The 22822-nt window shown below is 41.9% G+C and overlaps 1 protein-coding gene across 8 annotated transcripts in view; it reads left to right on the top strand.

Moving 5' to 3' along the window:
• LOC117240085 (RNA-binding protein Musashi homolog 2) overlaps nt 1–22822 on the top strand; it is a 129925-nt gene that overhangs the window by 38317 nt on the left and 68786 nt on the right. For all 8 annotated transcript variants that reach the window (XM_033505958.1, XM_033505955.1, XM_033505948.1 and 5 more), the window contains one exon: nt 18589–18710. Coding sequence is in view for 6 of the 8 variants with exons in the window: in XM_033505948.1 (XP_033361839.1) it covers nt 18655–18710 (56 nt within the window). In the remaining 2 variants the exon portion in view is untranslated. The remainder of the gene's footprint in view (nt 1–18588; nt 18711–22822) is intronic.

Raw genomic sequence — 22822 nt, 5'->3', positions numbered from 1 at the left:
GGCTTTCGTCGGGATCCGAAAGCGTGTAAAGGCCGTCGAAACGTCGAACACGCTATCCGAGAGCAGTTTTATCCGAGCGAATTGGGTCACCAGTATCGTATTGCCAAAAGTTGATCGAGTCGAACTCTTCCGTCCCACCCATTCATCCTATCGTTACGTCAGGAGCGAGTCCCCTAGGTAATGTCAGAAGACACCTATCGAGCCTGTTTTATCGTTAGACCGGTTAGACAACCGAACGTAACTTCTTCGTACATGTTTCCGAGCAGTGAAATTGAAAAATTCGTGTAAATGGAGTTCATCGTTGTGGCTTTCGAGAGGCTACAGTCACAATTTCTTATTACAAATCTCGAGAGTTTATAGTTTAGCACGTACGGTGTACGAGTTTCACGTACGCAAATGAAAGGATTAAAAAATGCGGGTAAATTATGGAAAAAAATCGAATTTTTAAAATATATAACACGGGGAAGAATAAATATAATTTTCGAAGAACACAATGTCACCTGCCTGTGTTGTTATACCCAGTGACATAACCCGAGATAACGATGTGTTCCGCGTGATAAACCTTGAACTCGAATCGTTGAAGACCATCGACGTCTCGCTGTCTTAACGACTTGTTCTCACGTAAACTAATCTAAAGCTGTCTAATTTATTGGATTACGAATCCGTTCGAGAATCGTATATTTTTCGACAACTTTTTCTTGAAACGTATTGCTCGAAAGAATGGCGCAGCAGGTTTATACGTGGCAAGTACTAGACGCGTCTCAGAGATAAAGCGCCCTAAACACTTTCAGAAGAAGTTTGGAAAGCGTAAATATACCATTTTACTGGTTGCGTTATGACGTTGTTAAAATTTACGCCCGCTTGATTTAAGCCGCGCCCATACGAAACCGTTCAAGCAATTTACCAGAGAATTCGCGTTTCACGAGCATATGGATGGCTTCTTCGCGCGTCTACCTTTGCTCTATTACGTAAATATCGGATCACGTTGATACTATTTTCATGATCTGTAGGTTATCTCACTATTTTCTAATTAAATATTGTAAATCTGGGTCGGCCAATGCAGATTAAGAGAATAATAATACAAATTGCATAATAGGAAGTTTAATTAAATGATCAAATAGTGGTGGGTTATTTTAGCGCGAAGGAAAAAGAATTTCATAGTCAGTGGAGCGATCGTCGGTGGACGTCAGTGAGGAACAGTGGTTCCCTATTTAGAATTTCATTTTGATCGTTTAATATTCCACGCTATGCGCAGTATGCCGGTGTTTGCGGCACCCTCGTGCCACGGGGTGTTTTCCGCGCAATCTTGCCATCTACTCTTGGCGCAACATCGTCATCCTTCAACTTTGCGAAACTTCCATTGCAAGCGTGTCTTCTCGTGGCTCTGTTGGCCGTTTCCTTGATGGAAGACACAGTGTCGAAGATTTTGTGGTATCTCCATCCTTTCGCGCTTCGTGTTTCGCATACGCAGCATTCTAGATCGTATAAGTTGTTATTCGCTAAAAGATAAATACGTTTGTTAATACGTATAATTGGTACGACGATAACCAGCTTTCTTCGCGTAAGTTTCGTTTATAGCGCAATTTTTAATTATCTTTCCTGTGTTCAACGCGCTTTCGTACCGCACAAATTCTTTTGCCTGCAATTGCGGCACATTTCACCGTGAACTCTTTACTCTCGCACGTCAACACAAAAATTTTTCTATTTCGTGCAACGTTTAAATCGATCCTTCCTTCATCGAGACCACGTTTTTTCTTTTGCGTTGTCGAAAGATTCGCGGAACAACCTTTTTCGTCGGTATCAACGACTGGGCGAAGGGAAACAACTAGGTTCCTCGATTTATGAAATCGTCTATTTCAAACCTGATCGGGGGTTCATCGAACCAGAGAATAGACTAAACCAGATGCCGGCTAAATCCGTAGCGTTTGGCGACTTTGACCGCAACTTCAAAGCATCTTCTTGCGTTGGACATTGTCTAGAAAATTATTATTTCCCAGTCGAGAAATCATTTTAACCGTGTCAAGGTATCCGAGCCAGAAATGTCCTTCGCGTAGAAATCGTTATTAATTTCGACGAGATTATTGAAGCAGAGTATGAACGTGCGTGGAACGCGCGGGATTTACTCGGCCGTTTCGCCGTTTATTTCCAGCGTCATCTCGAACAAGCAGACGGGCTCGCAATGATTCAATCAAGCGTGAACGCGCTCGCTCCTCCAATCCGACAGTTTTATTGTTCTGGGGCGAAGGTGGCTGAACATGAAACTTAATGGTTGCACTGTTCTTGGCGGGATACCCTTGCTAGGATCCGCGTTGATTAATGATCGAGTACTGCCATAAACGCTGATAGATTCGCCGCTATGCGTGCGAACCTCGCTCGTTACAGCTCCGGGAAAATGAGGAGGAATTCCTGCGAGTTGTATAAGCTGACGTTTCCAAACAATACGATCACGATCGACGAATTTTCCAGTCGACGAAATCGTTGTTGAACGTCACATTTTTTCTTCGCGTCGCGTTTCTCCTTGTCTGGATAAGATAGGCTTCGACAGAGGAAAGATCGTATAGTTGCGAGCACGGCTGAATTTACGGCGAGTGTTTCTGACGTTTGAGAAACTGGCGATAACTTGGGTGCACCGGGGATGATCTTCGTTACTGTTTTCTTAACCACAGAATTAACGAGGCTACGAGTATCGATTTCGTTGATTCTGTTCACTGATCGAGTTAACACGTTTCACGTGTACCACGTGAATCTCTTTAGGATGCAGAATCGAATGTTGGAAATGCGAAGTGATGAAAAATCACGGCACCGTAGAAAAAATGTTTTACGATAACTCGTATGAAACAAACGTTATGTAAAATTTAACGATGCAAAGACAGGTATAGTGGACAGCGAATGTATGCAGTGAATGTTTACGAATGTATGAATGAATGTTATATATTTAAACTGAATTAAAAGGTGCAAAAGTGTACAGAAAACTCACACAAAGCTGTATAAAATATGGATCGCCGTAATATTCGATGGATGCGATTAAAATCTCTGCCTAGGTTGTATTTCTTTGGTCGAATTCACAGAAATATGATTTTGCGTATACGTTCGCAGCTGTAGATGAAAATCGAATGTGTAGCGATCTAATTAAAGAACTTTAAAGAAGTAAAATGTATTTCTGTGTACAGAAATAGTACGGAAGTTATAATCGTCCAATCGGTGAACGTGTTAATTGAAAATCGACGTGGGATTGGAGAGCCGTGTTTTTCCTAAAACGAGCATCGCTCTCCACGCTATGTTTAGTATTATAGAAACGGGCATACGAAGCGAATCGGACCTGTGTCTCCTTGCTAAACCGCGTCAGCTGGCTAAACTTGGAACTTAGACTTTCGTCTGGCTTCCGTTGAACGGCGCTCAGCGTACTCGACCATTTTTGTTTTACAGTTTATGTAATCCTTAACGCGAACATCGCTTTCAATATTTTTAGAATCGCACTTTTCTTTCAATGACTCGGTCTGGCGCACGCGGTCACCCGTCAATCTTCCATTTTCTATTCAAATCGTAAGAAACTGAATCATCGTTTCACGCGTTGCTCTTCATTTTACTTGCGAGATATTTATCGTAACGTTGATCGATTCTCCATTTGTACGATGCACCTTGCACATCATCCCATTATCAAAACGTCAGATTTTCGACGCTTGGTTTTTGAGAAGATCAAGTTTAAAGTTCAACGGATGCTATACACGTAATAGTACGTGTAATCGCGCTGCGCGTTATTGACTCTTAAAATGCATGTATTTATTCATACTGGAGATAGGTGTTAAATAGTTGCATCGAGCGTCTATTCTTCGCCCAGTCTTCGCACATAGTTCACTGCATCTCGAAATATTCTGTATACGCTATTCTCGTCCTCCATTATGCTCTTAAACGTCTCTATGCGCAGTTTGTTTCTTCGTTTTGAACGTCGCGTCGAGGAGAATGGGAACGTCGATTTTTATTTAAAGTAATCGCTAGACTGGCGTGCCAGTGGCAACGACGATGAAAATCATAGGGCCAGAAAGACAAAGGGAAGGCCGGCGATTCCGTGTGGGCAGCTAGGAGGCTGGAGATACGAAGGCCGAAACGAAAAACGTGCAGAAAGTCTGTGTTACACAGCCGGAGAAAAAGAGAGAAAAGAACGAAACTCTTCGGCTGCGTAGCTTTCTCATTATCGCGATTGTTCCACGATGGGTACCGGTCGACAATAGGCGACACAGTTTTTTCGTCGTGGAAGAAAGAACCGTGCTGTCCCTCCTTTTCTTTCTTCTCTTGGCTGCCCTGTCTCTTTCCTCGTCTCCGTTTCTATCTCTCTCTCTTTCTCTCTCATTTTGTCCTTTTTCTCCTTCCAGGCTCGTCTTGAGTTGCAATAGTTTCCATTGTACCAGTACGTAACTAGAAAGAGGTCTACAAGCCATCAATAGTAGGTCATCGGCTGGTTGTTGGTACACGCGCTTATTTGCTTCCTCTCTTTCTCTCTCTTTCTCTCTGTCTTTTCTCTGATGTTACTTTTCGAGCTCTGTTTCTCATTTTTCGGCTCAAGACGGTTTACGAAATAGATACAGAGAATAATTAAGATCGTGGCTAAATGAGAAAAAGGTAGCAGTACAAAACATTAATCGCACCTCTGGTCAAATATCATGCTCCATGTACCAATTTTTAGATTAAGCTAACTCCGAGCTCGAGATCTTGGAGGTTTCGAGGTTTCCTCGGAGAGTCGGTTGATGAAACTACTGATCCCCCTGTTATTCTTCGTGTGTAATCGTGTTCTTCCTGTGTAATCATGTAGTCCGTGTTTGTTCAGTATTCGTTACCGAAATAATTCGGAAGTAAGTTATTCGTGTCGCGGCGTATCAACTTTCCATGTTTCCTCTTTTGTTTCGCAACGAAAATATGTACCCAGGTTGAGAAATCGCCTGGATTACAAGGAACGCGCGGTAACAGGAAAAAACAACATAATTTCATTCCGGTGATAAAAGTATGACGCGTTCGCAGTTAGCTGAAAACAGCTCCAACCTTCTCATTTCGCCTTTCTCGCCTTGCTCGCTGGTGCTGAGAGTCTCGCAATTATATTTTGCAAATCTGCGATAAAATAGATTGCGAGTGTGAATGTTAAAAAAAAAGGAGGAAAGAAATACTCTTTGGGAATCCGGTTATCGCGTAAATCGAACAAATCTGTCGCTCTTTTTACCTGAGCGAGTTTGGCTTTGTGCAGGTAATAAACGAAAAAGTTTTCCCAAACAGAAAGCCGTCATTTCGAGTTGTTTTATTATGTATATAAATTTTGAAATTCTAGAAACAAAGGGAAGCAAGTCTTTCTGCCAACTTGTATGAAAATGGCGAAGATATAACAAATTTTTATGATAGAAAATGTTTCTATAAAATGTAAAGAAAAAAAGTAACTTAATAGTGGCGACAACACGATCGACTAACATGTGAAAAGGAGCGAAAATCTGAATTAAAATCATAAAGGGGGAAAAGGATAGAGAACGGCGCCTCTGTAGAGGAAAAGATAATGGGGATGCAAGGTACATGCAAGGAAAATTATGTCGCGGAAATGTCGAGAATCTGTCTTGCTCGGTTCCCGTCGGTGAACCTAAAAAACAGCCGTCGAGGAGGTCGAGGAGACTCGCGGAGACACAACGACGTCAACGAGTGAGGAGACAAGATGAAAGGGATGAAATGGTCTCGTGACGCAATCAGTGGCGTAACTCGCTCAACGAAAAAGTCCTTTCGCTGCGAAAATCCCATTCTTTATTCTTCAGAAATTTTTTCGTAGAACATGCACGGTATATCTCTGACCAGCAAAAAGTTTGCCCGATTCTTTTTACGCGGTAACAAAATTGAAACGCAACCGGAAGCTATAAATGATCCATGGACGAAAGAATACTTAGCGTGCGGAGCAGATGGCGTTACTACTTTCCAGTGATACAGGTCAACGCTAGGTCGGCATATCGCCAAGTTTCTATGGACATAAAAGAAGTGAAACAGAGATCAGAAATCGTAAACGTTTTCTCCTTTAATTTAATTGATTAAAATTTTTGTCCCGTTCATTGTAATTACATCAGCCTCTCGTGTGGGTTATTTGTTAGAGGTGCAAAGGAATACAAAGTTACGATTATAGATTATTATGTAATCTTAGAACATCCTGAGTAATATAACGGTTCTTGTATGGATTTATGACTTCGCATAAAGTCGATGAATTTGACGAGGAAATTGGAAGAAATCGATAATCGAAAAATTGGATTGGCGACGATACGCCACTGCAAGTTGCGGCAGACTCGATTTATCTTTAGCTGACGTCTTTATCTCGGAGAAAAACAGTCCGGGTTTTTCACAGACTCGTGTTTCCACTATTTTCGATCTTCCATCCCCTTCCTCGTCCTCAGTCGCAGCCGTGCATCCCCTTGAAGACAGCAAATGGCACACGGCGCATGCAACACGATCTCTTTGTTGGCGAAGAATGAAAAAGTCTGGCGTGTATTGCTCCACCGAGCGGTTCGTGACTACACAAGGTACATTAAAAGATTTTCATCGGGGATTTCTGTGCTACCGTGCACATTCCCCGACGTCGACGAAGAAAAAAAAACATTTCTGTGGAATTCCTGCGTGTTCGTCTGCGGTTTCATCATCAGAAGCAAAGTAATTACACATCTTGTTTTCTTGCACCGCGATTGATCCAACCTGACGATGGAACAGGATCGTTCGTCGAAACAACGAAGATTATTTTCATTCTTATTTCCATCTGGTTTATCGTACAGTGGCTACGAAACGTATTTGCGTGCAATTGTATTTACTGTTTATTGTAACAGCTGCATATTAATCAATCGCATGCAACTATATTAAATTTCGTATTACTTGATAGAATTTTTATGCGAATGGTAGGGATTCGCTTCATTAGATTAGATCGAGGGTAAATGCGAGTACTTTTTATTGGGCCATTATAAGTGAAAGGTAAATTTTAAGTATGGCTCTTTCGAAGATCGATCCAAGGATTTTCCGGTATCATCGTACTAAGGGATTAAATATTTGGCCAAGGTTCAAATTGAAAGGTCTAATTTGGCCGAGATCGGACCGTCCACAATCCCCCGTGACGTTTTCTTTCGCGTATTCCCTATGAACGGACACTTTCGATAAATTATACCGGGATGCTCGGACGAGCGGGCGTTCCACCAATCTTGGAACAAACTTTGCTCGTTTTTCCGAAAGAAAACTTGGCTTTCAAGAAGCCAAGATACATCGCGAGTACGCAATGCAGAGTACAGTTTTAAATCTTGTAAAATCATCGATGCCGAACTAGAAATATCGTTCGTCCGTATGAAATAACATTAAATCATCTCGAAGAAAAGTACGTAAGTTTTGACTATTTTTCTCGATGGTTGTATAGATAAAATTCAGATCTAAAGACTGCTCGTTTTATAAAAACAAGAGAAACGCACCACTCTCTCACCTTCTCTTTTTTCTTTCTTTTTTCTTTTTTTGATAGAAAGAAAAAGTAAGGACTCATTGACACAATTCAAAGTCTCGGCGTGTATGAAATTAAGTGGCACGTGAAAGCATACCAACGCTGGTTGGATGTCGGGGTCAAGAGATTAAAGCCTCGTGTACGCTACGCTACCTATATGTGATGCGTCGAATTAAGCTAAGCCACGCTCGAGCGTTTACGCCTGTTCGAACATCTTTCTTCTTTTCGGTCTTATCCGCGCGATAGAATATCTTCTGGCATTTAATTAGGCATTATACGTGCTCGAGAATTTAATAAGCGTTTACTTAGCCCGCTCGTTTTCTGGAATATGGCTAGTCCGCGTGGAAATGCGAATAAACTATGCTTCGAGGAGATAATTATTCTAGTTTCAGTCGAAATCCGGTCTCGAGGTTCCTTTTTACGGGACATTGCCCTATCTAAGTTTGCTCGCCAAATACAATGGCAATGGGATTCGGCTGAATTCCTCCAGAACAAGTTCTTGCTTTCTCTGTGAAAGATTAACGTTAGCCGTGCATATCGTACTCGGACTTTCGCGTAGCAACCATGTTATCTGACGCTTCTTCTTCCAAGCTATTTCATATCGCTTTGCCTTTACGATTTGTTACTATATCGCGAGATTGCAATGTTATCAGTCGTACGTGATTAATTCAATGACGTTTCGTAGCTCTGTTTCGAACCTCGAATTTTTATATCAGTCGGGGGCATGTACCGATATGCAGAATCGACTGAAACGACGAAAGGTTTTTAGTTACCCTTAGACGTTGACACGGCTAAACGTAGTTATAGGTTTTTATAGTAACCTCGTTATGAACGAAGCGAAGAGAATCGTGATTTAGCGATGTAACGACGAAACTGCATTTCACGCGAGTAGAAATAAGGCACGATAATAATTAGTTAGGTAATAACGTCGCGTGCTGAACGAATGTTCTCCTATCTCGGTAAGTAATCGCGGATGTGCACCACATCCATTCGACGCAAACTATGATAATTCAGATGTTAATTAATGTCGAGTAACGCATGGACACTGATTTCGTTCCATCTTCCAATTGCCTCGTCATTTTCTGAAATTCCTAATTAAGTATCTACTTCTCATTAGTATTCCAACAACTCCACTTAACGTGTACCCCTTTACTGAAAATCTTAATCGTAGATACGCTTTCTTCGCCCGCCAAAAACGCTCGTACCTCTGTCTATATCGTGAAAATCAACATGCTTCGTACAATTATATACATCGCCGGTGGATAAATGGAGGCTGTAAAGAATTGACGGAGAGCAAATTGGGTTATGACGTAGTTACATTGTCATCCATAAAAGTCGACGAAGACGTCCGATACGGCAAAATCGCCGATAATGTTCTTAGCCTCGACATAAATGCCATGTCAATTATTGGCTAGCTCGACCCGATAATACTTCCGACAAAAGTCAGCCAGAACGTTGTTCCGTTCCCTAACGTTTACCCGACATTCCGTAAGGATCATTCAGGTTAGCCGTTCATCTTTAACACGCTTCGACTGGACCGAAGCTGCGGGTTAAAGATCCTAATTTTTCCTTGTCAAGAAAGTATACGTCTCTCCTTGTTACTGCTTGAGTCTGCTTCATTAGGATAATCGGTTTCTTTCCTCGGGCTCGAATAGAAAAAAGCGGTGACGTAACTGTAAAAGATAAGCTGACTCGTGGTATTTGTTGTCACACAGAAAATATTTTTAAAACGAGGTAAATCTAAAAAATTGTTAAGATATTGTTAGAACGTTTGGGAATTGCTGCTTCGTTCGATATCGTTAAACTAACGTGAATAGAAGAAACTATATATTCGATGTTATAAATGGAAAAAATGAAACGTATTGTAATTGTAACACAATCGTAAATTAAAGATTTAACCTTTCGATGCACATACTTGTGACATGGTCAGCTATGAAAGTTGGAAAGGAAATATCGATGGAAGCTAATACGATTTACAGACAGAATCAAGGGAAACGTGGCACGCTTGGGAAATCCATTAAGATGTGTAACTTAATCGTTTTTCAGCTGGTTGACTCGGTGAAAGAGAAGAACTATATGGAAGACGTACAAGCGATACACCAGCCATGGCCAACGAGAAACCGTGCCCATTCTGGTTTGCCCACGTGTTCGTTTCGTTCGTTGACTCGTTTGATCGGTATAATCGGAAAAACAGTGTACTTTGTGATACATTCTTATTCACAAGAACACAATTTAAACAATATGTTATTGTAATCTATTTCATTACTTACAAACAAGCGCATGATTCGCAAGATTTTTTATTTATATAGAAATTAATATCATTACACTTTCGAATAAACTATTCCCAAAATTGCGATGAATATTCAGCCGCGTGGCTATTTACGCAAAAACAGACTCGAAGTATGCATTGTACGAATGAAATATAATTTCAGTAAAACGATATAATCCGTACGAACACTAGCAGCACTTTCCAATAAGATTGCCGATAAGTTCTACGACTTAGACTCGCTGTTACATATTAAATTGCGAAATTCTTCGGATCGGAACGGGTTAGCGAGCGAGCTGTAACCCGTGCTATACACACGTCGAGTTGCGTAAAACATTATGCGGTTGCTTCGTTTCGAAGTAGATATACGTTGATGTAAATAGTAAAGGGGATTTACGACTTCCTAGTCAAAGGCGATAGAGAAAGTGGACGCGATCCGCAAGTCGACGGCGCAACTTACCGTTTATAGTCACCAGCCGTACTCTCGATACGTCTTAATGGCCATAACATCCACGACATATCGCCCTCTTCCGACTTCGATCGCGTTCGCCTTACGACTTTCAGTCCTCGGAATTACCAATGAGACGCTCAAGCTTCTACTCGTATTAACTCTTTCGCTATGAGGCTTTCAGACCGTCAAATATTACTATTATAATTAACAGACGGTGTGAGTAGCTCATCCTGTACATTGAATTGCATTAAATTAAAGAAAAGAAGAAAACAAGAAAGTTAATATAACACGCACTGATATGATACATATTGTATTAACAAAGGGAGTACACGAATAAATTTTGTATACAGGAGGAAGAAGGAACTTTGCATAGTGATAGATTTCCTCACCCTGTTTCCATATATACATAAATTATAGGAGCGGATACTCGATATTGTTGAAAATATTCATGAATCTTGATTAAAATTTCATTACCGTGGTAAAATAATCATGAGATCATGTAATCGTTCGTTTAGTTCTCTGTAATATAGACTTGTGTTTATTTTCATCTGTATTTAACACGTTATAATTAATCGTATAAAGTATTTCAATGTTCATACGCGTATCATTTTCCTATTATCGGAAACCGTGTCGTTGTGAAGGCTAAAAATGCCTTCAGTTTCTAAAGCGCCATAGCGAGAACGATTTCTTAGAACAAGCGAGTCTAGTTTTTATTCTCAGTCGTTCGGTTTATTCCCTCGAACAAGTAATTGTAGACAGTTACTTGCGTTGGATGTTCGCGATGAAAAACGAAGATAGACACGCAAACGTATACATTCTACGACAAAGTGAGTCATTGGTACAAATACGAAAGTGTGCAGAAGGCATATTTGGCTGTTTTGCCTTGTAAAAACAAGGAAATCCACATTGAAAATATTTCCACTGTTTTAAAGCTATCCCTGGCACCGTGCCAATCTCGTTGACCACGGGATATCGGTAAAAACCAGATCGAACGTGAGTTGAAATCTGCCTGGTTTGTGTATCAAAGTCCAACAGGCTCAATGCGGAAATTTACTTATTCTCGCTTCTGTTTCCATACACTGTGAACTGATTCTAATGGCTCTAAATTTCAATCTTTCCAACGTTCTCCATGAAATTTATTTCATTTGATCGACGAAAGCGGTGCGAGAGGTTATTTAGAAATCTTTTTCATTCTGCATAGTTGGAAAGGTTTTAGAGGAGAATACTTTTTAAATACTTTGCAGTACTTTATCGCTAAATTCGTTAAAAAGATACGTAATCCTACCTTTGCACGGTCGGTAGAAACTGTAAGATCATAATAGCGGGATTATCGTGTCATCGTGAAGAAGTCGGAATAGAAGTAACACGCGTCGGGCTCTCGACGAAATTGATTCCGTAGAAAACTAAAGAAAGGAAGAAAAACAAGCCACTCGACGTTGTAACCTAGATTTTGAGTGCACTACGCTAACCGGAAGACACAAGCACCCGCGAGATCCTCCCCGCTCGAATACGATCGCAAGATCCTTTCCGGCTTTTCTGCTTCGCTTTTTGACCTTTTTTTCGTACGCGTTTCATCGTATTCAGCTCGAGAATTGCCGGACCGACTACTCTCTCTCCCTCTCTCACTCTCTCTCTCTCTCTCTTTCCTTCTCTCTCTTCCTCTCTCTCTCACTCTCTCTCTCTCTTTCCCTCTCTCTCTCCCTCTCTCTCTCTCTCTCTCTCTCCGGCGATCTTCTCAGGATTCTCCTTGCTCCCTTTTCCCATGTAAATCGTGCACCTAACCCGAACCAGACAACCGTTCGTGTTTCGCGGAACTCCGCGCCGTTTCGCTTCTTCGACTCGCTAGTGAAATTCGTCCCGAATTTCTCGAATGCTTTTCTCACGCCGTTCGTTTAGACTTTTGTGAATCCGACGATATATGTTTTTTATTTTATATGTTGAGAATTTATCTCAACGAAAGATTCAAGCTAACGCTTTTCGGTTAATGTTACTAAAGGCAATGCGCGAAAGTCGAGAGATGGCGAAGATCAAAATCGAAGGAAAACGCGAAAGAAAGGGTAGAATGGAATAGAAATTGGACGCGCGGTCAGCGCACTCTGTGAACTTTATTAATTCTTAGCTTTCTAATTGGATTACTCTCGAATTAATTGACACGATTAAACGGTCAAACTCGACATTACCGACGTCGACGAACTCACCCCCACTTTCCGATTTAAACACGCGGAAATTTATTACACGTCGTTTCGACATTGTTCGAGTTTTCTTCGTAGAGTCGCAGAAATCTCGTCATTCAACTCTGACCATCTCTTTACACAAGCTCGCAATTTTACGACGTTTCTTTAAATCGAACTGCATCGCGATAAAGGTTAAGATAAGATTGGGGATAATTTATTATTTGCCTTCAATATTAAACATTCGAATAAGCTCATCAAACGTCCGAACGACTCGTTAATTCTTACGAATTAAAGCGCCGAATAAAATTTTTATATCACGTTCCATTGATACTTGGGCACTCGCTTCCTCGATTATCGTCGTTTATCGATTGTTTACGAATTCTATAGCTTAATCGCTACAGATTGCGTAGACATTTATCGGCAATTCGGCAATATGTATTTAAGATATTTCTATATCGTTTGATCTGCCAAATCTGAAGCTTTCTTTCTAAATATTTTTATTTCGCAAGGCAGAGATACGTGTCGATATGAACGTAACTTAACACGTTGAACTTTGGCCAACCAGCCGGAAGTTAGCTTGGAAGATTACCAAAAGATAGTTTGTGAAGGGGGTGGGCGGCAGTCATCCTGGCGCCCGTACAACCCCATTTGACGATGACGAGAAAATAAAAACAAAGAAGAGAATGTAAGTTGCACGGATAGATTTGCATCGCAAGCGATTTCCTCTTGAACGCTTCTCATAAGCTGCTACACTTTTTTGCACCTTCCATGCTCCTCTTCTTACCAGTCCCTCGATTGACACAGTTATCGATTATCCATTTTCCACTTTTCTAGCACCCCATTCCCGTTAATTTATTGATCTCTAGATCAAGAAATTATATTATCTTTTGAAACATGCTTTATATTCAGAATATGAAACCCATTCTTTCTCTTCCAATAAATATAATTTCTAGATATTTGAGTTGCCTTTAAATATCTATGTGCTGCCTGCTGGGTCGCGCTTCGGCAGAATGTAATTTGAATGCAAGAACGAGAGATACCTATAGTCGTTAAAGATACGAGCATGTCTCGCTTCAACAGGTGCAGAAGGTCATTCTCTACGTAACAAACTTGTACGTCATAAACTACAAATCTAATGAATATTTAACCAGTATCATATAAACTACAAAGTGCTACTGTCAGTAGGAACACTCAACTGTCGTGTTACTTAACTGCGTCACTTAATGCAACATCCTTTGGAGATCGAACCATCGATTGACGATAACTAATCCCCGCGAGAAAGCCTCTAGCCGCATATAATAGCGAGTCTATGCACTCGCGCGAACTTTCTATTTGGTTCTTTCGCAGATTCTTTTCGTTCATTGATTTTAGGAATCGTATACTAACGTAATCTCTCGTCCTTCTAAGAACGAGTTCGTCGAGAATATTAAGTTTGCAAGGAGGTTGTGTACTCGTGCGTTAGATGTGATCGATAACTGGTCTGCAAATTCTCTGCGCTAGGAAAATAATAATCGGCCTGCTGCAATAACGCGCTATTGGTGAAAGGTTGCTCGAGTAGCAGTGGCAGTACCGGTTCGATTCTTACGAATCACAGCTCTTGACATTTTTTTTTCGATCGATTGTCTTATCGTACGTCGATGGTTAACCGCCTTGTCTGCCCGCTTTATGTTAGAATATTTTTAGAAAGTTGTTTGGATAATTCGAGATCCGATTGAAATTTTTTTAATTTACAACCGATAAGATGAGGTGTATGAAAGCCTAGGAACTCTTATTTCAGTGGTAATTTAGAACGACTATCGTACTAGTTGCGGATTAATAAGGAAACGATCATTTTCTAAATCATTTATCCTGAATCTTACGTCAACTTATTACACAGTCGCAACTTATTAATTCAGCCCGAGGCAACGTAATTGCTTACAGAGATCTAGAAACAACGTATTTCACGCTAATTTCGATGATGTTAAACCATTGTACTTCCATTTATCGCTCACTTCGCAAAACGCTGATAGTTTCTAACCATCCTTGAATGGAAGCAAAGTGGCAAATTGATGATCGTTGTTCGATCGTCTTGATGGAAGATCGTCGAAACGTGTCCTGATGGGATTCTCGACTCGGTTTGGATACCTCGGTCTATGAAGCTATTCGGTAGTGTGCTGATAGCCACGGTGGGGATTGTTCAGAGTCGCGTGACGCAACGGAGTAGGAGTAAGTAGACAGGGAACATAGTGGTCAGACATCGTGGCGCTATGCTTCCAAACGAAATTTTACGCTTCGTTACACTTTACTCTACGTTTTCGTCCTTCGATCGATCATCGCGCTCAGGCAAATATTTAATTTCCGTACAATCTTCGCGTAATATTCCCCTGTAATTTAGTAATTCAATGGATCATTTCATTCCGTAACATAGCATTTTTCCTAAATGTCACGAAATCGAACGATTTGGAAATTCGAAGACTTCTCATTTGGCTATTTTCACCTCCCGTAGATCATCTATTTCGAACTGGGCCGATCAGATGTTTCATTTGGATAGCTGCCAGTTTTCCTACGCTACTATATCTATAATAAGAATAGAATTATCAAGATGTTGCGATACATTAACTTTCCGATATAACAGCTGCGATCCGTTGAGTCATTTTGCACCGTTTTTGTGTAGGTTTTGGCTGGTTTTTGATCGTGCGAAGGTCGTATGAAACATACTCGATTCTTAAATATCAGTCGATGTAGTCGATGTAAGTATACATTTTAGATGTACGTACATAGAAGAAGAAGAAAACCTTCTCATCCACGAATGGATTCGTTCCATCCATATGCAATGGATCGTCTCCTAGGATGTTAATTAATCCGAAAACGGGCGCAGTTCGATGTACGTGTTTGTATGTATACGTGTTGTTCGATCGATAGAACTTCGTTTCGGAAGTTGGTGGTCCAGCGAGGATACACGCAAATGAGTTCCGAACCGAGTTATGGAGAATTCGAATTATTACCCCGAGATCGCATCGAACGCTGTGAATCCATCACGAACACAGCGTTGTCTAGAAACTTGTCGTCTTTTCCTTATCTTGCTTACCGTTTTACTTTTACTTCGGTAAATACTTCTTCGGATAATCAAAGCCAGAAAAAGAATATCGGATCCCTTTTATTATTTGTTCAATGTTTAATCCTTGACCAGAGAAGGCTGATCATAAATATTTTATCGTATGAAAAAATTCTCATACAATCGCTCGATTTATTACTCAAAGTTTGGTAGAATGACAAAAGTAAATATAACTTGGATTAGAAGAAACGTGAGACCAGAATGTGACCAGCCTTCGCTATTCGAGGATTAGATTTAGTTGTTGGAATGACTCGTAATGACAGATGATAAAACCTATCGAATCCAAAAAGGTTCGACTAGGCGTCCCCCGATTGGACACAATGTTCTCCAATTAATTCCGGAAGTCGAGCGCGCGCGTTTCAAAGCGATCGATGAACCATGACTCGAACAAAGAAGCCTCCCCCGTTTCGCCAACTATCCTCCAAAGATAATGCCACGAAACGCGAATCGCAACCCTTATCAACGACGCGCGAGCCGACAAACAATGGCGGCGGACAATGCCGGCGATCGATGACAACGAATTTCGTGGCTGTCGCTTTCTCCATCCAGTCGCCCCGTTTCTCGCGTTCCCAGCGTTCTCCGATGTTCCCGCTAATTAGTACCACCCCCTTCAAGCCCCGTTTTCGGTCCACTCATCGACGAGAACTCGGCTCTTCGAGCTTTTCCACGCTCGCTTTCCAACTTTTCGCTTACGATCGGCCTTACGATCGATGATCTATCGTCAACGTGCAACGATATCCATAGCATATCGCGAAAGTATTAATATTCGATTTAATGTTATAATACTATTCGAACCGTTCAGAAGACACACTCCACACTCAACTCCATAAATTGAAACGCAGGAAAAAATGGTATTGTTGCAAATACTTGGAGTCCAATCCTCGTGAATATTTCAAAATTATCAATTGTCGCGATATTAAGTAGACTCTTGATTTTTTTTGGCAGAAACACGGTGTATTTCTTATTTTCTTTTCTTTCTTTCTTTTTTGTTTTGTAAAAATTTTCGAAGAATTCGAATGCGATTAGGGGAACTTTCGCGTAGGATGATTCGAATTTGATACAGAGAAGGAATTCGTCTCGATCGATTTAAGCTTGTTCCACGCTGATCCAGGATTAATGCTTCTCCTCCAAGATGATCCCGAACACGACGAATTTCTCGCGAAATTCGTGGATGATCCATTTGTTATGACGTAGGATAGAGCAATCTGCCAAATAATTTCCCCATTAGTCGGTTAATTTGGATCGCGCCGACAAACATTCCAGGCTGCGTGGAATTTGCATGCTGCTCGTGTGAAATCTATTTCGACGTTCTTGAATTGCCAACCACCCTTTGAAAGGTTTATGTAGAAAGCTCTTCGCGCGTTTGTTTCTCGCGAACGTTTAGCGACTGCGAATACCTAGTTGCAAATCGTTTTCATTTAATCAGTCAAAGAAAAATCTGGCTGAAATGAATGGTAATCTATCGTGTTCTCCGATGACTTCCAATTTTACATTTTACTCTTGAACCGTCTAAACGAAAAGACTTAAGTTGAAAAAAAGTGACGAGAAGCGATTCACCGGGCAGACATCGACTCGTCGCGATGATGGTCGTTCGAAAATGGAATCTCGTTGCAATTTTAATGCGATATCGACCGAGTCCGAACGCAGAACAATAGACCGCGTACGAGACCAGCCTGAAGCATTGCCTAGAAAGGTTCCTCTCGGTAACAATTTTCTCTTCTTCCCCCTCATCTTCGTCGCCCTTTTTTCCACCTACTCGAACGCTCTATCTTTCTACATCAATCTTCCTCTCTCTATCCTCGCTAACGGTATCCATAATCTTCTTTGTCGTCCTATTCTACTTTGTCTTTTCCCTTCTACGTTTCCTTTCTCTTTTTCGATGCGTCCACCCTTCTCTTTTAGTCTGTCGGTTCTTTATGCTCGGCTACTGCGACTCTCTTCGCGCGATTCTTCTCCGTTATTCTCCACCCCTTTGCCCGGTCTCCGCGTGTGTTTCAACGATACAGAGAATCCTCCCCTGTGTTTCTGTCGTCGGCTCGGTTCACGGTGGACCCGCTAACTGAGCATAATAAAGCGATCCATCCAGCCCTCGTATCTGCCTATTTATCTTGCTCAGCCGGCTTTTTCCGAGGACGTAGCCGGCAGACAATCAGGTAGCCGCGCGATAATGATACACGCAACAAGAACGAAGTTGAGCTTACACGTGTAACAACTCTTTCCCGGCTAGCTATTGGTTCGGCTGGTTAAAAGCTCCCCGGCTCGGGGGAAAAAGAAACGACGCGATTTGAAAGCGAGAAAATAGCGGCCGTCGGAGAAGGAACGACTCTAAAACGTACGGAGAACGGGGCAAAACGCGAGATAAAAACCGGCCCTTGGAAAAGAAAGGAACGCGGAGTCGTTGGAGAAAGGGAGAAGGAAACGGGTGGTGGAAAAATAAAAGTAGGTGAGGGAACGAAGGAATAGAGAGAGAGAGAGAGAGAGAGAGGAAGAAATCCACCGATACGGAGGAAAAGGGAGAAACCGGGTGAAAGAGTCTGGTAGGAATCCATTAACGAGTGCCGTTTTCATACCTCTTCTATGCCATCGCTCTCTCTCTCTCTCTCTCTCTCTCTCTCTCTCTCTCTCTTTCTCTCTTTCTTTCTCGTTTTCGTTCTCGTTCTCCAGTTGCCCCCGCCTCCCTTACCTCGTCTCTTTTGCTGTCTGAAAGAGCACCTACCAGCACAATAGATCGTTCATTACCGATACCGGGTGCCGGTGCGACGCAGACCCAGCCGAAAGTAGAAAGATAATAATGCGAGAAAGGAAGAGCGTGGAAGGCGCGAGTTCTCGTCGCGGCTGTATGCCACCCCTCCGCGAGTATCTCCCAACGACGCTTTAAGTGCTAAATGGAAAATGTATCGCGGACATCCCTTCTAACTATACCCGTCAATTTTCTTCTCTTCTCTCTAACGAGCATCCATGAAACCTTTCCTCACGAATCAGCGAGAATTCCGCGTCCTAGGTCGTTGTCCATGAGGGCAGTACTTTTAACCGAAAATCTTGCAAACATCGTGCTAATAACGGTTTTAAAAGATTCTTCGCTTTTTAGAAGCTTAATGGGTCGTTTTGCTTCCGTTTCAGCAACGCAACGGAGCCGTGAACAGTCCCGGTAGTGACAGGACAGACAGGATACAGCCGCGTCCACCGATGGCGGCCGCGAGCTTTCCGCCAAACTTCTCGAACGTCGGCATATTGGAGAACTGGTAAGTGATTGTGTCACAGCTTGTCACGCTTTCGAATTATTACTAGAAGCCTCTTAAAAGTCTCGAAAGCTTCGTTAAGACTAGAGGTTGCCACGAGGCTAGAGCAGAAATTCGTGCAGGCGCCTCGATACCATTTTCTTCTCTCAATTTTTTCCAAATTGCGAAATTTAGGTTAATCCGTTGATAGAAAATTGACAGGAAATAAATGGTCGAACGATTATATCAAAGATTTAAATAGTAAGTTCGCGCCGCTTATCTCTTCAGTATTTATAAGCTTTCAACTTTCGTATTATTTTCATTTTCCTTAAATTACCAAATCGATATGAAACCTTCAGAACTTTAATAAATGCCTTTTAAATCGATAAACCGCTTCTTTCATTTGATTCGTTATGAATTTTATATTTTCGCGTCTACTCAACTAACGATATCCACCAATTGCGTCACGCTGTTGGAGTTAACTATTCGTGCACGATAAATTATTTCCTTTACTTTTCACGTATTCGATTATCGAATTTTCTTACAGGATAACGCAATTGGACAATGGCGAAAAATCACGATATGTGAATTTATTTCTCTAAAACGGCATCTGTAGACTAAATTTCATTGCATAAGATTAATCGTCTCGCACGTTTATCGTTTTGTGCCTATAAAACAGCCAAAGAGTGCATATATACACAACGCAACACGAGTATATCGAACGACCTAATATTTCCACTGTAGTTAACAGGGGATAATAACCGAGGCGGCTGCACGCGCTACCAACGTCTAACCGAACCCGTAGTGTCCCATTGAAAGCTTCGTTTGAGCATTAAATATCTATTCGTAGTGCATGCTGTTTGTGTATGACACAAGCGTCAATTAGAATCAACGAAGACGTACATGTTCGCGATGGAATACTTCGCTCGTCGAAAGTCTCTTTGTGCCGCGTCCTTAGCCGATACTTCTTCACGCTCGTTACGCTTTTCGATAACGATTACGTTTCGCGCTTTGAAAGGAACGTTGATCTCGAAAATTTGAAACTTGCGAAATTCTGGTTAGGTGTGTTCGACTCTGAAGGAGGCTTCGCAATCAACTTTGCCGTGGTTTCTTGATTAAATGTCGCAAAGTGGATTAGACGCGGCGCTTTTTAAATGAAATCTTCTCGTCTTAACACTGAGACTACCAAGGGCTGAAATAGAAGCGAATAAACAAGGTTTTATCCATATACTTGGGAAAGAATCGGTCGAATGCAGAAAAATACATCGTCGCGAATAGAAACTTCCGTCGACAATTATTAATTTAAAAGTTTATAAATACATCGTGATAGTTCTAGCGCCTGTTGAGTTCTAGAAAGGATTATGAATCGTCTATGTTCTCGCGCGTGTTAAAAAAAGCGGCAGAGGATAATATTATGGGAATAATACTCGAGTATTCGCGTTTAAATCGAAATTTAAACGATTCGTCTTGGCGTGCTACTTTTGAACAGCGGCCATTGTCAACCAAATCCGCACATCGCGAAGACTGAATCCACCTTAAAAGTCGTCTGGCGCACGGAGAAAGGACGAAAGCGTCAGAGGAGGCATAATGGGACAAAGAAAGCGGCAACGGGCCATTGTTGCGTGCAACGAAAAGCCCGAAATATACTTCAAAGAAAACGAAATACATTCGAAGCGCGGTTATTGGTACGGTGAATTTCAGATTTCAACGAGCTTGCGGGTATCCCGCAGCCTTTCTATGAAAGTGTTTTAACTCTTGCAGAAAGGCTGTAGGATACCCGCAAGCTCGCTGAAATCTGAGATTCGCCGTATCAGTGCTCCGAATGTATTTCGAGTTAAAACACTTTGGAGATTTCTCATGACGATAACTGTCGTTGAGATCCTTTCGTCATAAGTTGAACGCGTCGCTGGCTCTCCGTGCTTGCTCCTTGTCAAGGTAATTCAGAAGCAATTTCATTAGAAGATGAAACAACGAGAGATCGGCGAGCAGATTTCTTCGAGCGTTATTAATGGTCCCCGTGTGCACCGACGACGGAATTGCCGTGGCGCATTCGCACTCTCGCTGTTGATATCGCGAACAAAGTGGCACGGACAATACGTGATTGTCGTTAACCTTCAGACAACGTGACATAGCCGAAAGGTCAGACGAATCGCGTAGGTTTGGTCAGAGTAGCTAAAAAGTAGGTCTGCTCTCTCGCGCGCAGTTCTGATTAAAACTTGGAAGAAGGGAGGGGAGCACGTTGTAATTTTACAGCCGGGACCGTCCCTTTTTTTCGCAGTCCGTCGACAGTCAGGAAGTCGCGATTAACTCTTTCTTCGCGAACTTCCTTTATTACCGAGCGAAGGGCACGGAGATTCCATGGATCAAACGAGGGAAAGATATTCGAGCTTTGTGACTACGATGCGCTACGATCTCCAAGATGATGGCTTGCCCTGTTTACTACGATCCACTCGTCGTATTAATGGCGCCCATGACTTAAGCTCTCTATGATCGGTTACTTTCTCTCGTCGATCGTTAGATTCGAGCTAAACGAAACTCTACCACTCGTTAGTTTCTTCTGGACTACCCACACGATTGAATTGCATCAAAATTGCACACCAGAATCGTTAACGTTAATGCAATCGATGGGTATGAGTGATGTACGAAGAACGCGAGGAGTACACAATGGCGATCTAAGTATTTCTCTCGTTTTCTAACATGCAACGTTCCTTTATTTCTCTAAAGCTATTAATTCAATAGGTCGAGCTGGATCTCCGAGTGTACCGAGGCTTATACCTATTACTGCAAATCAACGAAAATATTCGCTACCGGCTCTTTACAACTACCAAGGAGTTGGCGAGTTGGCTAAATCGCGGTGTCAGCTTTTCATTGTATCATTCACCGCTGGGTATTCAGATCCTACGGTTGATTGCTCTAACGCTTAGTCGAAATAATTCCATAGAGGAAATAAACAGATAGAGGTGTAAGATTTTATGAGTAGTTTCACGAATTATATCAAGTTTCGGATTCTTTATATTCTGATCACGTCACGAGGACGATGGATATTTTTCTTGATCGTTCTCTTTGTGCGTGAGCGCAATTACTTCTAAAATTCGACACGGGAGATCAGGCATCGATCATTCGGGAAGAGATTAATGGCGTTCGTCCCAAGGAAAGACGTGCGCGCTATCTGCTCCGATAATTCGGATTGGATTCGATGGTTATTCCTACCATAATTCCCTGTTAAGCGAATATAATAATGGTGCAATTAGCCGTAATTAAACGTATGTCGAGGAAAGCGTGACTAGACATCGGTTTGTTAAGTTGGCGCACACCTGTGACACTTACTATTTTTAATGGTTCATTGAAGTAGGAAGAAGATGTTCCAAGTGACGGGCGTCATCGGGTTGACTGGCGTGGTGTTAATTTATTTCATGAGCGGAACACACGTACAGTGTCAGGTGCAGGGACACCCACGCGGTGTAAATTCGGCGACTGGAATAACGTGGGTGGCGTTCTGACTTAGCTAATGCCAACCAGAATCGTAGCCTATTGTCGTTGGCTATTTAACAGCGTTAAAAACGGATTTGAAAGTTTAAAGAGTTAGAGTGGGAGTAGACAGGGGTCAGAATCGTCTGATCGTCGTAGATCATAGAAGCGATGCTTGCGTTTTAATACGTGGCGTTTTAAAAGTTGGCGCTATGTGAAATAGAGACGAACCGATGAATTCGAAATTACTGGAGATCCTTCGAATTTTTTGAAACCGAATGGTTAGGAACCGCTCGTCGTATATTCTATTTGCACGCGATATGATCGGTGAATACTCCGCGGCGTTTCTACGTCACGCTGCCATTATCGTGAATATTGGAGGATGCGCGCGACCGTAATCCTTCAGAAGCGGCTCAGCTTTCGCAAATGGAGCGTTCGCGGCTATAACGATAGGCTTTGCCGATGCTTTCAAGATATGGGACACCGGCTGCTTTTCCACGACTTCGCTAATTTAGTGGGAAATCCAGTCATACCGCAACCGATACGACGAATTTAGTCGAGAAACTCTGACAAATCGTCGCGTCACGAGAATATAAGCTTAAAAGTGAGTTGCCCGGCGGCATAAAACTCGCGGCGCACGGTCAATTAGACTACAGCGAAAGGATTAA

This window comes from Bombus vosnesenskii, unplaced genomic scaffold (genome assembly GCF_011952255.1).
Source record: "Bombus vosnesenskii isolate JDL3184/JDL3185 unplaced genomic scaffold, Bvos_JDL3184-5_v1.1 scf7180000014540, whole genome shotgun sequence".
NCBI classification, from domain to species: Eukaryota; Metazoa; Arthropoda; class Insecta; order Hymenoptera; family Apidae; genus Bombus; species Bombus vosnesenskii.
Note: the sequence above shows the minus strand (reverse complement) of the source record. Positions and strands in the feature narration are given on the sequence as shown.